Source organism: Onychostoma macrolepis, chromosome 07 (assembly GCF_012432095.1).
Source record: "Onychostoma macrolepis isolate SWU-2019 chromosome 07, ASM1243209v1, whole genome shotgun sequence".
Classification (NCBI taxonomy): Eukaryota; Metazoa; Chordata; class Actinopteri; order Cypriniformes; family Cyprinidae; genus Onychostoma; species Onychostoma macrolepis.
Window position 1 is genome coordinate 19,497,633 of NC_081161.1, and position 17,937 is coordinate 19,515,569.

Here is a 17,937-nt window from a genome sequence, read left to right on the forward strand (position 1 = left end):
GCAAGCACTTTTATGATCACGTGTTCTTGGACTCAAGGATACTGCAGATCAAATACCATAAATGTTCCGTCCTTGTGTTGTCAGCATTGATACACCAGGTGTGATCAGCAGAGTCTCCCAGCTCTTCAAGGGCCATCCAGACCTCATCATGGGCTTCAACACCTTCCTGCCTCCTGGCTACAAGATTGAGGTTCAGACCAATGATCTGGTTAATGTGACCACTCCCGGTCAGATCCACCACATCACCCCGCATGGTATCTCTGTTCAAAACCTTCCCATAACACAGCCAGCGCAGCACCAGACCCAAACAGCAGCTCCCACCAGCACTGCAGCCTTGGTCATCCCTAGCCAGCCAACCCCTGCCAAGATCAGCAAGGTAAAACGTTGTTTTAACCCTCTGCACTTGGGTTGTACATTTGCAAAGTTGTCTAAATTAATTTTTTTTTCTACAGCCAATGCAGTCTCCTGCACTTACCCCAACCAGCCAGCCTAATCCGTCCATTCCCTCGTACGCCTCCCCGCGCTCGCCCTCAGTCCAGTCCCACACTCCCATCAGCAGCAGCACTGCCGGTTCAACCCCGCTGCAGAACAACCAGCCTGTGGAGTTCAACCATGCTATCAACTACGTGAACAAAATCAAGAACCGCTTTCAGGGCCAGCCAGAGGTCTACAAATCCTTCTTGGAAATTCTGCACACATACCAGGTGAGAGCTGAGGCACTGAGGACAATATCTGTATGTCAGAATGCTCTGTACCGCTGTGTAGTACAACCAACCTTTTTATTCACCCAAGTATGCTATCAAAATTTTGAGCCAGAAAGACTAATACCATTACTGTTTTTACTGTATTTTTGTTCAAAAACATTTAATAAATCTTACCGACTTCAAATTTTGAAACGGTAGTGTGTAGGGATGCACCGAAATGAACATTTTTGGCCGAAGCCGAACAAAGTAAAACACGGGGCCGAAGTCCAAATACCGAACACGGTTTTTCACCAATGTATTTTGCCAGTTTTTTCACCATTGCATAAATTAAATAGCCAAAACATGCGTTTTACTGTTTTGTCTGCTTTTCAAAGAAAAAAAAAAAATCAATAACAAAACAACAATTTAAAAATATTTACTTAACACTAAACATTTTTCATTCTAGTAGACATTATACCAACAAAGCACAATTTAACTTAAAATTATAGATTAGTAAAATAATATTTGGCCATATTTGAGACCCCCTTCTTGAATCAGGCTTGTATTTTTTACTGGACAAATAAATGCAGCCTTGCTGAGCAGAAGAGACTTCTTTTAAAACTAAAAATATTACAGATCCCAATTTGAACACTATGTGTGAATGTATAATGTATTATAATAAATGTAGTAATAGAGCTGTTGTAATTACTATCATTAGGGCTGTTCGATAAATTGAAATAAAATTGCAAAAGCTGCGATTGTCATGCACATTTTGTCAGTGAAGCAAGGTTCTGAGCAGTAAATCTCCATCCGAAGGCCAAAGGGCGCTCTCGCACGGAAACTCCAAATACACCCCACAGACGATATCTATAATGCTAGCTGAATAAACAAAAGATTTAACTGCTTTCATTGATTCAACGTGACTAATAAACACATGACTACGACAATATATGGTTTATCTTATTAGTTCTTCCTTTTTTATAATTATCCTTATTATAAAGTATATAATAATGCAATGCCTTTATCACTGCTTAGAATACTATGAAATATGTTGCGTGTCTTATTCTGTGTAAGAAGCCACATCATCTCACAGAAGGATTTATTGCAAACACTCAACTGGCGTTATGTAGTGAGTAAAAACATGTTATTAAATGTGGTATTTTCACATGCTTTCAGATGTAGCAGCATTTACTACACAGAGCCGTAGTTCACTGAGAAGCTACGCAAACAGCTGTCATTATCGCAGAACGATATCTTCGATTTCATTATTGCGCGATTTAGGGATGCAACGAAATCTTTTTTTTTTACCACAAATCTGTGCGTTCATTTAGTTCTAAACAGTTCTAAACCTCAGTTACTGTGTGGTCTTGAAGAGAGTTTGACTGTCGTAACCGAAGGCAATGCACAGTTTGGATGCTGAATGGAGGATGACAGACAGCCGCAGCGGAGAGAAGAGTTTATGTGAACTTGAATTTAACGACTTAAATATTAATCTGTACCTCAGATTAAACTATGGAACAGCTTTGGAACTTGAAATATAGGACTTTATGGTGCTTTATAATGTTCTGTGCCTTTCGTGTGGCTCAACAATAGTATACGCACAATATCGGATTTGGATCGGTCTCGTCTGACCGATACCCGATCCGGCAGGAAATGCCAGTATCGGAGCTGATACCGATACTGAGTATCAGATTGATGCATCCCTAGCACGGTTAAATCGTCTTTGATAATGAACACGACATTGTGTAGCTTGTCAGTGAACTAAGGCTCTGTGTAGTAAATGCTGCTCAATCTGAAAGCACATGCTGGAGATTTGCTACTGATTACAGAACCGGTATTTTTCCGAATTCTGACCCCCCGCCAGATTATTACCCTCCTAGTATTGGTAGGTTTAGGGTTAGGTGTGGGGGAGGGGTTAGGATTAGGCAATCAGGTAGCGATTTCAACGAGGGGGTAATAATTTGGCAGGGAGTCGAAAATGGGCACAACACCGGCTTTACCGACAAAATGCACATGACAATCGCCTGTGATTAATCATGCAGCCCCAATTATTATTATCATTAATATTGTCTTACTTTATTTTATTTTACAGAACAACAGTAATATTACAATACTAACATTTATGAATGTTGATGGAATTCTTGCTTTTTCTCAGCTATTATTTTGGCAGAAACCCACAGGAAGAGTTCTTGTTTTTGTTGACAACCGGAGATTTATAAATGATGTTTGTCGCACATATCACAGTCACATGCCTTTTAAAAAAAACTCATAAAAATGTTACTGAGCAACTGACGAGTAACACTTTCAGCGCAATTGAACTTTAACTTGGACTTTAAACCCTGGCTAGCAAGCAAATAGCGCTGTGAGCTCGTGCCGTGCTGTCAGAATAGATGCAATTTGTGCATGGATTACAAAACATAACATTCTGCAGTCTATTTATTCATTTGTATAAGGCCATTTCGCGATTTCAGTCATCGTACAGTAACCAGCAACAACCACCCCTTCTCATCAGAAACATGAGATGCAGCACTAAGCAGTCTCTCGCTGTCGGTGCTTGTAATGATTTTTGCATCTTTCTCAGACAGTTTTAAATGCTTCCACGCTGCCGACTTGTTAGCTGCGTTAGTGTGCACGTCTATTTGATCGCGTCATGTTATTGTTCGGTACAATTTATTCGGTCTTTTCACACCGAAAGAGCTTTTTTGCTATTTTCGGCCAAACAATTTCAGTTACCAAGCATTCGGTGCATCGCAAGTAGTGTGTATTTATAGCCCTTTATGCTGCATGCTTACTGTAAATTCGTGTTTTGTTTGTTGTATAGAAGGAGCAGCGTAATGCTAAGGAGGCAGGGGGAAACTACACACCCACTCTCACAGAGCAGCAGGTCTATGCTCAGGTGGCCCAGCTCTTTAAAAATCAAGAGGACCTTCTTTCAGAATTCGGCCAGTTCCTGCCAGATGCTAACAATTCAGTGGTAGGTTTTGAGATCTGGTCTGTTGAGATCTGTGGTAATATCTAAAAATCATGGAGCTGAACTCACTTTGCTTTTTTCTCTTATCCTCAGTTATTGAGTAAGACTACAGCTGAGAAGGCTGAATCTGTGCGTATTGATCATGGGGTGACAGTAAAGAGACCCCAACTGAACAGTAAGCAGAGGTTTAATCAGAATGGCTGTCAAATCCGCAGACACCCAGGGCCACCCACTACGCCCCCTGTTAAGGTCATTTTGAATAAAACTTTAAATTAAAACATTAAAAATTGCTGTTTGTTTTTTTTGTTGTTGTTTTAACATTGTATTATCAACCAGCATTATTCATCCTCTTTTAACTCTTCAACAGAAAAAGCAAAAATTTATGGGAAAAGACCATTCAATGGCTGAAGCCAGCAAACTTGGAATTGGTGCTGAATCTCTCTTTTTTGAAAAGGTGATTGCTTTTAATATAGACTTGCGGTAATTACAATGGAATACAAAAATAATTGCATGAAGTTTGTACAGTAAATATTACAAGGATTATAGTGAGTTATGTGGCTTATACACTGTGTTCCCTTTTCAGGTGCGGAAAGCTCTGCGGAGTTCAGAGGCTTATGACAATTTCTTACGCTGTTTGGTCATCTTCAATCAAGAAGTAATCTCACGGGCTGAACTTGTGCAGCTGGTCTTACCATTTTTGGGGTGAGTGGAATTCAAGTTAATTTCATACTGACATACTTTCAGTCTGATTTAAAGGCTTTTATGTAGCCATTATTTCATTTAATTAATTATAAATCAGAAATCAATAAAACTATTAGTTTCATTAGTTCTGACATTTTGTTATTGCTTTTTGTCATTATCAGGAAATTCCCTGAGCTTTTTACATGGTTCAAGAACTTCCTCGGCTATAGAGAGTGTGCCCATATTGAGAGCTTTCCCAAAGAGCGAGCCACCGAAGGCATTGCAATGGAAATTGATTATGCGTCCTGCAAAAGATTAGGCTCCAGTTACAGAGCCCTTCCCAAGAGCTTCCAGCAGCCTCGATGTACAGGCAGGACTCCACTGTGCAAAGAGGTGAGTTCACCATCCTTTCACGCCTAGTACAACTTTAATTGATTTCTTTTGCACACTTAACACTCAAGCTAAAGATTTTGCAGCTTCTGTTGGTTGATGGTATACTGGTACTATGGGGTACCCATTTTATTAGGGTGTGATGTTTTTACACAATTTCAGCTCTTTGAATTTAGTTTTCAGTTGTTAGGAATTATGCTGTAGGGAGAGTTTTGTTTCTCTTTTTCATTGATACATATAGTGTTATTAAAGAATGATTGACGGCTCATTTGGCACTGATATTAATTCTGTTACAAGAATACACCATGCTAAAGCAGATTAATGCAATTAAATGGGGAATAGTAGCAAAGGTTCTAATGTAGGGGTATACTAATATACTGGCATTGATGATAATTGTGATTTAAAAAATTAAATATTTATATAATGTTAAAGGGATAGTTCACCCAAAAAAGAAAATCATGTCATTTAATCACCACACCTGTATGATTTTCTTTCTTCTGTTGAACACAAAAGAAGAGATTTTGAAGAATGCTGGTAATCAAACATTTGCTGACATTGACTTCCATAGTATCCATAGTACCATTGACTTCCATAGTACCTCAATGGTTACCAGCAACTGTTTAAATGAGTAAATGATTACAAAATTTTCATTTTTGGGTCAACTATCCCTTTAATACTATGCAAATAATAATACTGTACACAATCCATCAGGTTGGCAGTACAACCTAGTATTGTACCTTCCATCACAAAACAGAAAAAAAATGCAATTGTAGCTGCTTTGTCTGCAATCATGTTGGATTTTTCACAACCAAAAATAAAAAAAATGTAGGTTTCCAATGTGGGAGAAGTTTGGCTCACAATAATCATGTAGTGAAAATATAATGTTGTGACAGACCTATGCTAATGTTAAATAATTTTTCAGGTGTTAAATGATACGTGGGTGTCATTTCCATCCTGGTCTGAGGACTCAACCTTCGTCAGCTCCAAAAAGACCCAGTATGAAGAGCATATATATAGATGTGAAGATGAGCGCTTTGAGGTAAGCAAAAAAGAGATATGACATGTTTCTATTATTTTAGTTTACCAAAGCTTCATTGTCTTCAGTGTAATAGGATATTCAGTTCAGTGTTTGATCAAACATGTTGTGTCGTGCAGCTTGATGTGGTTCTGGAGACAAACCTCGCCACCATCCGTGTTCTGGAGGCTGTTCAAAAGAGGCTCTCGCGCATGTCTGCTGAGGAACAGGCCAAGTTCCGGCTGGACAACACCATCGGAGGCTCCTCTGAGGTCATCCACCGTAAAGCTATTCAGAGGATATATGGTGATAAAGCTCCAGACATCATAGATGGACTTAAGACGAACCCTGCTGTCTCTGTACCTATTGTACTCAAAAGGTCAGCATAAATGTTATTGTCTGAAGGTGACTCCTTCCTAGCAAATTCATAAAACTATAAAAATGTCATGCACTGTGGTGAGAAAAGGCTTTAAAACTTTTTTCTTTTTTGTATTCTTTGTAGGACAATTTAAATAGCATAGTACATGGTTATGGAAATGATTCAAAAGCATATAGGGCTGCACAGTTTTTCAAATTAAAATCAAAATTGTGATTTGGCCTAAAGCAATTTTTAAAACACAAACTTCTCCAGGTTCACTTTCAGGGTTTCTGTGGGTCCATAAAAAGTCTTAAATGGTACAAGAAAGTCTTAAGTATGATTTCAAGATTTCTTAAATTTGGGGGCGGTAAGAAAATTTCAGAACTTCAAAAGACTTTTTAAGGACCCGCAGAGAATAAATGTGCATTTTCTGTCAGCTTTTTTTGTTCAGACCATTGTGAAAATCAACCCATATTTTTATGCAGTAAACACTGGATTTACAAGAAACGGATACATTATACAAATCTAAACCGTTGAGACACTAAGCTATATAATTTTATGTTAGGCTATTTGATTAATATAATGAATGATAATTGTTTAAATTAATATAATAATTGATACTAGGGCTGCACGATTAATAGAATATGATTAATCGAATGCGATTGTCATGCAAATCTCGTCAGTAAAGCCAGTTCTGTGATTAGTAGTAAATCTCCATCACCTGCTTTCAGATGGAGCAGCATTTACTACAAAGAGCCGTAGTTCTCTGACAAGCTACGTAAAAAAATCGCAGACGATATAATCATACGATTATGAAATCGTTCACGATAATGACAGCTGTTTGCTTAGCTTCTCAGTGAACTATGGCTCTGTGTAGTAAATGCTGCTCCATGTGAAAACACCACATTTAATAACATGTTTTTGCTCCAAACTCACTTCATAACGTCAGCCGAGTGTTTGAAATAAATCCTTCTGTGAGATGATGTGGCTTCTTACACAGAATAAGACACGCAATATATTTCATAGTATTCTAAGCAGTGATAAATGCTATGTCGATTAGCATTGCATTATAGATGTACTTTATTATAATGAAAATTATATTAATAAGAACTCAGAGAAACCATATATTGCCGTAGTCGTGTGTTTATTTGTCAGGTTGAATCAATGAAAGCATTTAAATCTGTTTATTTAGCTGAAGCGATAGGCATTTCCTGGATTTCTTCTGCGGGTGTTTCCGCACGAGAGCGCCCTTTGGCCTTCGGATGGAGATTTACTGCTGATCACAGAACCGTTCTTCACTGAAAGATACGCATGACAATCGCAGCTTCTGTCTAATCGCGATTTCAATTTATCGTGCAGCCCTAATTTACAGTCCGTATGTTATCATAGATATTGTCCTACCCTGCTCATATGGAAATAATTTTATTTGTGCAGGTCTTAAAAAGGCCTTAAAGAGTCTTAAATTAGATTTTTAAAAGTCTGCAGATACCCTGACTTTATTTGAAGGAAGAACTGATAGCTATAAAAATATTTTAGTTTCTGACCACAGTAAAAACTAGAGACTTTAATGTGAATGCAAAGAGAACCATATTATGTCTCACATTTGGGTCAACTAAAGGATGTCTGAATTTTGCTCTCTTAAAGAAAACAAAACATGAATGCCCTTATAGAGTAACTTTTCCTCTTCCCTTCCACTTTGTTAAACATAGAATGTGTGATTTCTATGTGATTTTTATGACTCTTGTTATTTAATCACTAACATCTAATCAGCCTAAGTTAAATTGCAAACAAAAAAAACAAATGCAGTCCTAATACCCAAATAATTTACCATATTATTGCTATCCAATAGCATCATTGTGTTTTCTAATAATCTCAAATATTTTTATTTTCTTTTTTTCAGATAGAGAGAGCTCTATCTTAAACAGTTCTTTTCATGTCAAGTTTTCTTCACAGAATTCATTATGTTTGTCTTCTTAGGCTGAAAACTAAAGAAGAAGAGTGGCGAGAGGCTCAGCGTGGCTTCAATAAGATCTGGAGGGAACAGAATGAGAAGTATTACCTGAAGTCTTTAGATCACCAAGGTATTAACTTCAAACAGAACGACACAAAGGTGTTTCGCTCCAAGATGTTGCTCAATGAAATCGAGACTCTTTATGATGAGGTATGAAATGTTCAAAATGTTCTTTTTGCATCCAGAAATTAAAGATATTTTAAATGTTGTCTGGTTGCACATAATGGCCTTTTCATCCACTTAGCGGCAAGAGCAGGCTTCAGAAGACAATGCCGCCCCTCCCTCCGGCCCTCACATGACCCTCATGTACGAGGACAGCCAGATCCAGGAAGACGCGGCCGCTCTCATCATCCACCACGTCAAGAGGCAGTCTGGTATCCACAAAGACGACAAGTACAAAATCAAACAGATCATATACCATTTCATTTCCGACATGCTGTTCGCCCGACGCGGTGAGCTTTCTGATGTGGAGGAGGAGGAAGAAGAGGAGACCGAACCAGATGAAGACGGGACTAAAAAGCACAATGGGACGACGTCAACAAAGTCTAAGCTCCTCTTCAGCCATACAGCAGCTACCCAGCAGAAGCTGAGTAACTGTGACGATGCCTACAACCTCTTCTATGTCAACAATAACTGGTACATCTTTCTACGGCTGCATCAGATCCTGTGCTCCCGACTGCTACGGATCTACACGCAGGCGGAAAAACAGATAGAGGAAGATTCCAGAGAGAGAGAGTGGGAAAGAAACATGTTGGGACTGAAAAGAGAGAAGAACGACAGCCCTGCCATCCAGCTGCGTTTGAAGGAACCCAGTAAGTTTCAGATTTCACTCAGGTTTTAAGCAGGTAGTCATTGTGTCTGCACGGTTCACACCAAAGATGAGAACTTGAGTGAGTGACGTCCTAAATTTGTGAAGACAAGTGGATGTTTTACCACCAGTCGCTCTCAAGGGTCTTAACACATGTTAGAGCTAATGTTATTTCTCTCAGATTTAGCTGCAACCCTTAAGGCGCTGTTACCATGGAAACTACTTTAGCGACTCGTAGATTAAGGCTGTAATTTGCTTATTTATAATGCTGTCGTTGGAGATTGATGAATTAAAAATGCCCTGTTTATTTTTGCAGTGGACATCGATGTTGAAGACTACTACTCTGCCTTCTTAGAGATGGTGCGAAACATCCTGGATGGCAACATGGAGACATCCCAATATGAGGACCAGCTGAGGGAAATGTTTACCATCCATGCCTACATTGCCTTCACCATGGACAAACTCATCCAGAGTATAGTGAGACAGGTAGGGATTTTTTATTAGATTCAGCGAGCATATTCAGTGTTTCGGAAACTCTTCTTACAATTTGATCTTTCTTTTCTTTTTTTCTTTCCCACAGCTGCAGCATATAGTAAGCGATGAGATCTGTGTGCAAGTGACTGATCTTTACCTTAGCGAGTTTGCCAACAAAGCCACCGGTGGGTCCCTGTCCACCCAAGCTTCTAGAGGAAGTGCCGAATCAGCCTACCAGCGCAAAGCTGAGCAGCTGATGTCCGACGAGAACTGTTTTAAGGTACGGCTATCTCTTTTAATTTCCCAAGACACACTTGCTACTTCTGAAATCGCATACTGACTGAGTAGGTACTACATTTGAATTTGAACTTGCTTTGCGACCATTTAAAAACTAAGGTTCTATATAGTATGAATATGAAATTTGGACATAATACATCTGCCATGTTACTGTCACGTGACTTACTAGTGTTGCTTCACTGCCATTCATAATCTCTCTCATGGCCTTGTGGGATAGTAAAGTTTCCATCAAAATTTTCACTGGAAGTAGAAGGTCATATGTGCACTTTACACCTACTGTTTTTCAAATACCCTAAATTTGGATACATTGCTATCTTGGCGTACTGGTTTTCCACATACTATAGTGGGGAAGTATTCGATTTCAGATTCGGCAACTGTGTACTTCTCTCTTTATAATAGAATAGGTATGGTATGGATAAAACTACTAAAGATGTACATTTAAAGCTGAAAGTTTACTGTAGTTTTTATGCATATTCTAGATCAATATCGTCATCAACATAGTGTTGTACACACGTAGCCTGATTTTCCTTACCTGTACAAACGGAGTGTACAGAGTGTATGCGCCTTGAGTTTTTTTTTTTTCACAAGGTGGCAACGCTGGCCTAGACCACTGTTTCAAGTCCAAAAAAAGATGGCGGACACAGAACAACAACTAGAGGGTACTAGAAGTACTAGAGACGGCGGCAACAGCAATGGATGTCTTTGTTGACGAGTACTAGTATGAGGGTGTTAAGAGTTCTAGTTTAAATGAGTACAAAGACATGTTTATAACTTCAGGAGATAAATAGCGCAGACATTAGACAAGGACAATACTTTATAGTGTGCATTAAACTATAATATTTAGTCAGTATGCTTTGAGGTTTCACATTTGTTTGTATGGATACACTAAACATTTGTGTCAAAACTGAAGCATACTTTGGCCTTGAAGTTTTACACATTCCCTTATGGAAAGCAGTTTACAAAAAAGTGTTGAAGTAGTATCAGTGGTATAACATGGTTATGTATATATTGTGCCATTCCTGTCAAATATCTTTCAATAAAAATCTGTTTGCAAAGCTTGTCAAATTGCAAACAATTCTGTTTGGAGACATTTACATACATTTACAATAAAAAGCTGTTTTCCTAATATTAGGGTTCTTTGGAAGGTAATGTTATTTTTAGTCCAGTGATCCTGTTGTAGTATTTCTTCTGTCTGTATAACAAATGAGTGGGTGGGGCTTAATAGGCAATGATGAAGTAGTAGGCGTTGATCTGTTTGTGCAGATAGTCTTGTGCTGATGTTTTCATCTCAATTATGTAATAATAACCTGGAAGCAGAAAACGAGTCATTTTGGCAGCTTGGATTCAATATACTTGTGTATACGTGTTCAGGTGTATGCATATGCCAAGTGTTCACATCAAAACTGAAGTTTACTTTTGGACTTACATTTTTAGGCTGTCACTTTTGAGAAAAGTAAAAAGGATTAGAGCTTTATCAGTAGTGTAGAGGAGATATTATGGTGTGTTAAAAGAAATAATGTGCTTTTTTTTGTACTACAATTGCGTTCACAGTTACAAAGTTGAAGTCACAGTAAAGGATGGTTGTATAGGAAATGCTGATAAGACTTTTCTGTTGGTTTTTCAAGCAAACCAATTGACCATCCATCAAGCTATCGGTCAAAGTGGCTTAATCGGCTAAAATCACTGCTTTTTGTTTTAATGACCACATTTTTCAATGTCACGCTGTTATCTGCTAACTCTTTTCACCTCCTTCTCTTTATTTAACTGCTTTGTTTAACCACAGTTTCATCTGTGTAGATAGATAACGTATCTAGTGTCTTTTTTTTTCTCAACATTTTAGGTTAAATCCTGTGAATTTGTAAGGGAAAATGTACAGCTTAGATTGTATACCTATCATGACTCCTTAACTATTTTTTACAAATGAAAATGTTGTTCAGATTCCATTTAGTCTCTCTATTTATATGAGACCATAGGAGCTGAATGTATAAGTATTATAGTTAGTAAAATGCAGTCTACAGATAGTTTTAGAGTATGGGTCTGCTACCCATGCATATTTAAACAGGACTTTTTTTTTTGTTATTTTCTTTGCAGTTATTGTTCCAGAAGTCTAAAGGGACTGTGCAGCTGGCTGTGGAGCTGTTGGACACAGAGGAGGAGAACTCGGATGGACCTGTGGATACTGAGGTACATGCCTGAAACTTGGCTAAAAATTCTTGAGTGTTAACCTTTTAATCCAACCTGCACTGCTGGCGAAGTGATGCGGCAACTTTTGACTTTGGGCTTATTCAGCCCAAGAACCCACTCACAGTGTCAGAATGCTGCATAACAGTGAAAATTGTTCATCTACGCGTAGACCAACAATTACAAAAAATAGCACTGTGAAATGCAAGGACGCATCCGGTTTCAATCCAAGGCTGAGACTGTTGGTGGCGGGACAGTAGTGTGATTGTCTTCAGTTGATTTTGACAAACCAAGTATGTTGTTTTAAAGCTCAAAGTCTGAAAACTGGTTTAAAATCAGGATGTTAGTGCTAATCCTACTTTTTTCTGGGAGCGGCATGGGCCACATAGAGTATGACATCAAAACCAGAATCATTAAACCCACCTGCAATGCACAGCCCAGTTATGCTAACTTCATTATAGCTGTCTCTGCAAATTTAGTACTTGCGCTATTCCATTGCGCTACTTTCTGTGCTGTGCAATAGGCCTTCTGCTGACTCGTTTCTTGAAGGCTGAGATCCATCCTTCAGAGGAACAGATTTTGTCATTCTGCTGCATCGCTGTATCCAACAACATCTGCTACATCTGTGCCACCTGCTACTGCAAGACTTGTTGAGGGGAAATGAAGAAAATGGTGTAGTTTCCTTATTGCTCTTTCCTGTAGTACCTCAGAAGAGAGGTGACAATGTTCATGAACCAGATATTAAGCCACCAGATGTTTCTGACCTGTAAGAACAGCTGGGAACACACTAATGTCTAAATGGCCCAAATATCAGAAAGAAATTATGTGCCACGGCAAGACTTTGCATTGAGCCAGTTCTACTCAACTAAGCATGGTATGGGATTCTGACGGTATGATAACCTTAGATAAAAATATCACGGTATTGCGATTACAGCTCTAAAATATGTTATTTTTAAATGTCTGGGTAAAAAACAACAAAATTTTTCCACTGAACACAATATATTTTATTTTTAAGAAACGTATAGAACATTTTGGAACATGTAAGGCTAAATTATTAAAATAAATAATTGAATTCTTGTTAATTAAATTAAGTGCAGTCACTTAAGTGAGCCTAAACCTGCAGCTCAACAATAATCAGAACATAAATAAATGTTGTTTAAACAAATAAAAAAATCTTTCTAAATGGGAAAAAAAAAAAAATGCAGTCAATTAACCTAAACCTACAGCTCAATAATCAAAAACATAAATCAAAACATAATTTCTGTTAAAAAAAAAATGCAATCATTAAGCCTGCAGCTCAACAAGGTTTTTGGAGATATGCTCACTTTCTACACATTCATCTTTCGGTCCAAGTTATGAGCGGTGAGGTACAAAGATGTATGCACATACACATAAGGAGAACACGCGAGTGTGTCTCACACACACACACACACACACACACACACACACACACACGGTCTCTCCAAACAGTGGCAAAGACACCTGAGAGCCAGCAGTTTTTTTGAAATGATGAGATTTTGAACAGATGTAAACAATGGTAGGAGGCTTAAAATTATAGACGTGATACCAGCTAAATTTAATTAGATAGATATTAGAATCTTTAAATAGATTCCCATACGGCAGACTTCGTGTTTTTCGACGGGGGGAAAAGTTCCAGGGATTCACCTCCTTCGGCCATCATCCTACACACAGGTTACTCTCACTGACCGCTCGCACCAGCCTGAGGAGGAGGGGTCCTGTGACTCCTCCTCTCTTCACTGCTCACAACTGAGGGAGTCCTGCACTTTCCATGACACGTAAAAAACAGCGCATACTGCAGGAACGGGAAATTTGAGTGGTTTTGAAACCGTGAATCTTCCAAACTGCGGTATACCTTGAAGCCGGTTATCGTCCCATGCCTATACTCAACAGACTATTGTAAGTGAAGTGATGTGTGGCCAAGTATGGTGACCCATACTCGGAATTTGTGCTCTGCATTTAAAGGTGCCATAGAATGCATTGATACGATATTTTAAATTGTTCTCTGATATCTACATAGAAGGTATGTGGCTTAGGTAAGGGCAAAAATTCTCCAGAAACGGTTATACATGTGCATTTACAACCTTAGGATTTCTCCCTAGAATGAAATGGTCTATTATTGGCTTATTTGGAAGGGTCATGAATATTAATGTTGAGCTCTGCGCTGATTGGCTGTTTCACAGTGCGGCTCATTTCAGTAGCTCACAGCAGGAAGGAAACACAGGGAGGAAAATATTTCAATACTTTCTCTCGCGGTTATATCATCAGGTAATTATTCTGTAAATAAAATGCGGGCATTAGGGAGCCGCTATTAATATGATGGGCACTGAAACTGCTTTCGAATGCACGATCGCTTTTTACTTTCGCTTTTGAGATTCGCGATCACACGAACTCTATTTATACTATGTAGCGGCAGTACTTACCACACATTTTACAAGATCAGATGCTTGTCAGTGGTGCTCAGGATCTGTAAATCATTCGCCATCATCCTCGATCATCTCTCCTTACTCTGTTTATGTGGTAAGTGAAATCTTATGTACTGTACTGTAACAGGCTACAGCTAGCAAGGAGCTAACCATGTCCCTTTAGTGGCTCGCGTTATTTTATTAGAACGCATAATTTACTTTCCGTGCCTTTCTGAATACAGACACCAACCCATCCCTGCACTTCACATCCCCTGCACAGCCTGGAACATAACATTTATTTCCATGATCTGCCATTTTCACTGTTGTCCTCGCTTGTTTCTTCACAATACCTGCAGAACTTCTGATGGTTCGGCTGGCGGCTGGCCTAGAACATGGGCAGGTATATGCAAATGTTGGGCACGTAACTATTAGTGATCCCGACTGTTATGTCACAGTCGGTGTTACTGTATGTTCTGATTCACCTATTTTTCAGTGGTCTTTTTTTATTCACGAGATTTACATAAGGAGGAGAAAACAATGGTGTTTGAGGCGCACGGTATGTCATGTACAGAACTCTTATTATTCAATTATGCCAAGGTAAATACAGTTTTCCATTCTATGGCACCTTTAACCCATCCAAGTGCACACATACAGTAGTGAGAACACACACACACCCGGAGTAGTGTGCAGCCAATGCTGCGGCGTCTGGGGAGCAGTTGGGGGTTTGGTGCCTTGCTCAAGGTCTCACCTCAGTCGTGGTATTGAAGGTGGAGAAGAGCGCTGGTTAATCACTCCCCCCACCGACAATTCCTGTTAAAGTCTGGTGGCGGGACAGTAGTGTGATTTGTCTTCAGTTGAAGTTTAATGTAGGTCTCTTATAGCACAAATCATGTCCTGCACAAAATTCCTGTCTGGTTTTGTTATGGTCTATATATCAGTATTCTGAAGATGGACTCCATGAGGAATGTAGGGATGCCTGCAAGACGACTTTGTGCTTTACAGATCATTGCTGTTGATGAATAAATGGTCGAGAGCTGTACTTCAACCAGCATCTGAAAAAAAAAACACAAAAGCGAACAAAAAACATTTGTCCTGGCAGACTCTATTTGTGCTTGGGATTTTGAAAGGAACATATCTTTGAGAACAGTCCATTTTGAGTTATTACTCTGTTACAGCCCTTGTGGATGAAAAATTGTTGGACACTGACTACAAGCTTTTTGTTGACGACTCTTACACCAGTTCTTCACTCTTCAGGGACTTCCTTCATAAATTGATTCGGGCTTGTGGCACTGTTTGGCATGCAGGATAAGTGTGTCCCGAACAGCTGAACATATTGCCAAGGAACATTCCCTGCGGCAATATCTGCTGGATCAGAAACAGCAAGGTGCTGTTTGATGAATGGAGGAATATGTGGGAAATACTGATCCTTCCATAAAGCCTACAGACAGTGGACCTTTATGGATTGGATGCTGTGAAGTTCTACATGAAATCCATTATGGATGCCACAGTATTCTAGGGGACACTGGTTGTGGGTCCTGCAGAAATATGTTGTCAAAGTACATCCGCTTCTGCTTCAGCTCCCACAGTTCCTCAGGACTTCTCTATATTCTGAAGCCCATCAGTCAGTAGCACCACTGGAAGGCAAAGGTGCAGTCTCTCAACCACCAGAAAAAAACAATTGTGTGTGTGTGCTCTCAGCCAAAGTAGCACTGTGTAACATTTGATTTATCTGTACATGTTGTTGAAAAAAGACGTTTGACTTGATTGTAAAAATTGTATTGTAAAAAAACCAAAAAACAAATTGGTGACTTTTGTTGAACCAATTTTTAGTTTCTGCAATTTATGTTGCTTTTTCAAATATGTAAAGTACGGTAATTATAAACACCTATTCTGGCCTATTATTGTGTGTTTAGTATATATTTTTTTAATAATATTTAATGTTTTATTATTTTTGCTATTGTTGTTAACCTAATGAATTAAACAATAACAAAAATATTTTATGCAAATTATGAAGACATTTCTACTTCATGATTTATTTGCTCTTTCTGCAGTACTATAATTTAATTCTGTTCTTTATTCTGCTCATTTTACATTTGACTGTCGATTTTGGTCTTGTGCTCCAAAAAGAGACCATTTTTCAAGAGGTAAAATACACGAACAGCGCTTCTGCATTATATATGAGATTCATATAAAACAACACATTAAACTGCCATGCAGAGCATATCCTGAAGGTGATATTCATGTATTCAGTAGTTCCAGACAGTAATGCTATTAACAGTGACTCTTAATTCTGTAAAAGTAACCTTGAATGTCTGCCTGTGTGTTTCAGCGCTGGCCCGACTACGTGGAGCGATATCTGAACACCAGCTCGGCCTCTCCAGAGCTGCGAGAGCACCTCTCCCAGAAGCCTGTGTTTCTACCCAGGTGAGGCTCAGCCAAGTACACCCATCTTTAGAGCCGTGAGTCCTTTAAACTTCCCATGAAGCATCAGCTCAAGACAGGAACATCCCAGGAATGCTTTCGGTAGTCTTTGGAAATGTCTGGGAGTCACACTGTACAAGTGCTGCCTGTTTGTAATCACCTGTTTTTTATTTCTACCCAAACACACAAGCTCTCTGCTTGCTTGCATTTGCACTTTATTGAGAATTTATTTAATGAAAACTCATTGTTAGGCTGTTTATCTTTGCTCAGATGTGGCCACAGTACAGGCATATTGGTTCTTTTACGCTTATTTATAAACTGTTAGTATGGTGTGTTTGTGGGGAATGTGTGCAGAGGTGTTATCTAAAATTATGTGCACCATTTTTTATTTTTTTTTATTTTAGGGAAAAATCGCGGTTGAGACTTATAACACGTTTAATGAGGTGGAAATTTCATTTCATTTTTAATATTTGTTTTTCATCTAAGAATATGGAGGATGTTTTTATATGCCTGCTCTTAACAGGGTTCGGTTGAGTCACCATGTCCTTTGGAAGGGCAACTTTCTAAAGAGGCTGAAGACTGTGCATTTAGATAAGATGAGCCTGTTTTCAAAAAAAAAAAGAAGAAAAATGAAAAAAAAAAAAAAAAAAAAAGCAGAGTGCTTTGTTCAGATCTGTACTTTCTTTTGAATAGATTTTCATAATCTTTTTAAAGTAGCCCACTTTTGGGTTTCAGAAAACTTCTTTGCTTTCTCACATAAAGTGTGCTGTGGTCTGTTTGTGTAATTCTATTCACAGATACATTTCTGTATGTGACTTGATTTCATGATTGTGTATAAATGTTTTTATAGTCTGTAAGATTTGAGTGAGTAGACCTTGTACGCTGAGATCTCAGAGACAATGTGTCCTCCCATTGCTGACTCTCTCTTGAGTTTGATTGGGGATGTCAGTTTACAAAGTGGTGTTATGACTCGAACTTGAACTTAAACTCACCGCGGTCTGACGGCTGTATTTCAGAGAGGGGCTTGTCAATAAAACTCTGGTCTGAATTTTATCCTCAAATGTGCGTGTATTTCTTTCCAACTGACGTTTGAGCTCTAGCATGGGAGGATGATTGATTTGCTTGTTCTTTCAGTTTTCGTAATGCATGTTTTATGTGCAGTGCTGGAGAGATGCTCTTGATGTCTCCATGTTCATCCACAAACTGACAGTCAAATTATGATTT

General features: G+C 38.8%; 1 protein-coding gene across 1 annotated transcript in view; it reads left to right on the forward strand.

The window, feature by feature from the left end:
• sin3ab (SIN3 transcription regulator family member Ab) overlaps nt 1–17,937 on the forward strand; it is a 31,603-nt gene that overhangs the window by 10,485 nt on the left and 3,181 nt on the right. Inside the window, exons 5-19 of the mRNA XM_058781782.1 lie at nt 85–376; nt 453–704; nt 3,505–3,657; nt 3,748–3,903; nt 4,022–4,108; nt 4,238–4,356; nt 4,518–4,728; nt 5,648–5,764; nt 5,881–6,119; nt 8,076–8,259; nt 8,354–8,921; nt 9,234–9,403; nt 9,498–9,671; nt 11,780–11,872; nt 16,622–16,716. Of these exons, the coding sequence (XP_058637765.1) occupies nt 85–376; nt 453–704; nt 3,505–3,657; nt 3,748–3,903; nt 4,022–4,108; nt 4,238–4,356; nt 4,518–4,728; nt 5,648–5,764; nt 5,881–6,119; nt 8,076–8,259; nt 8,354–8,921; nt 9,234–9,403; nt 9,498–9,671; nt 11,780–11,872; nt 16,622–16,716 (2,910 nt within the window). The remainder of the gene's footprint in view (nt 1–84; nt 377–452; nt 705–3,504; nt 3,658–3,747; nt 3,904–4,021; nt 4,109–4,237; nt 4,357–4,517; nt 4,729–5,647; nt 5,765–5,880; nt 6,120–8,075; nt 8,260–8,353; nt 8,922–9,233; nt 9,404–9,497; nt 9,672–11,779; nt 11,873–16,621; nt 16,717–17,937) is intronic.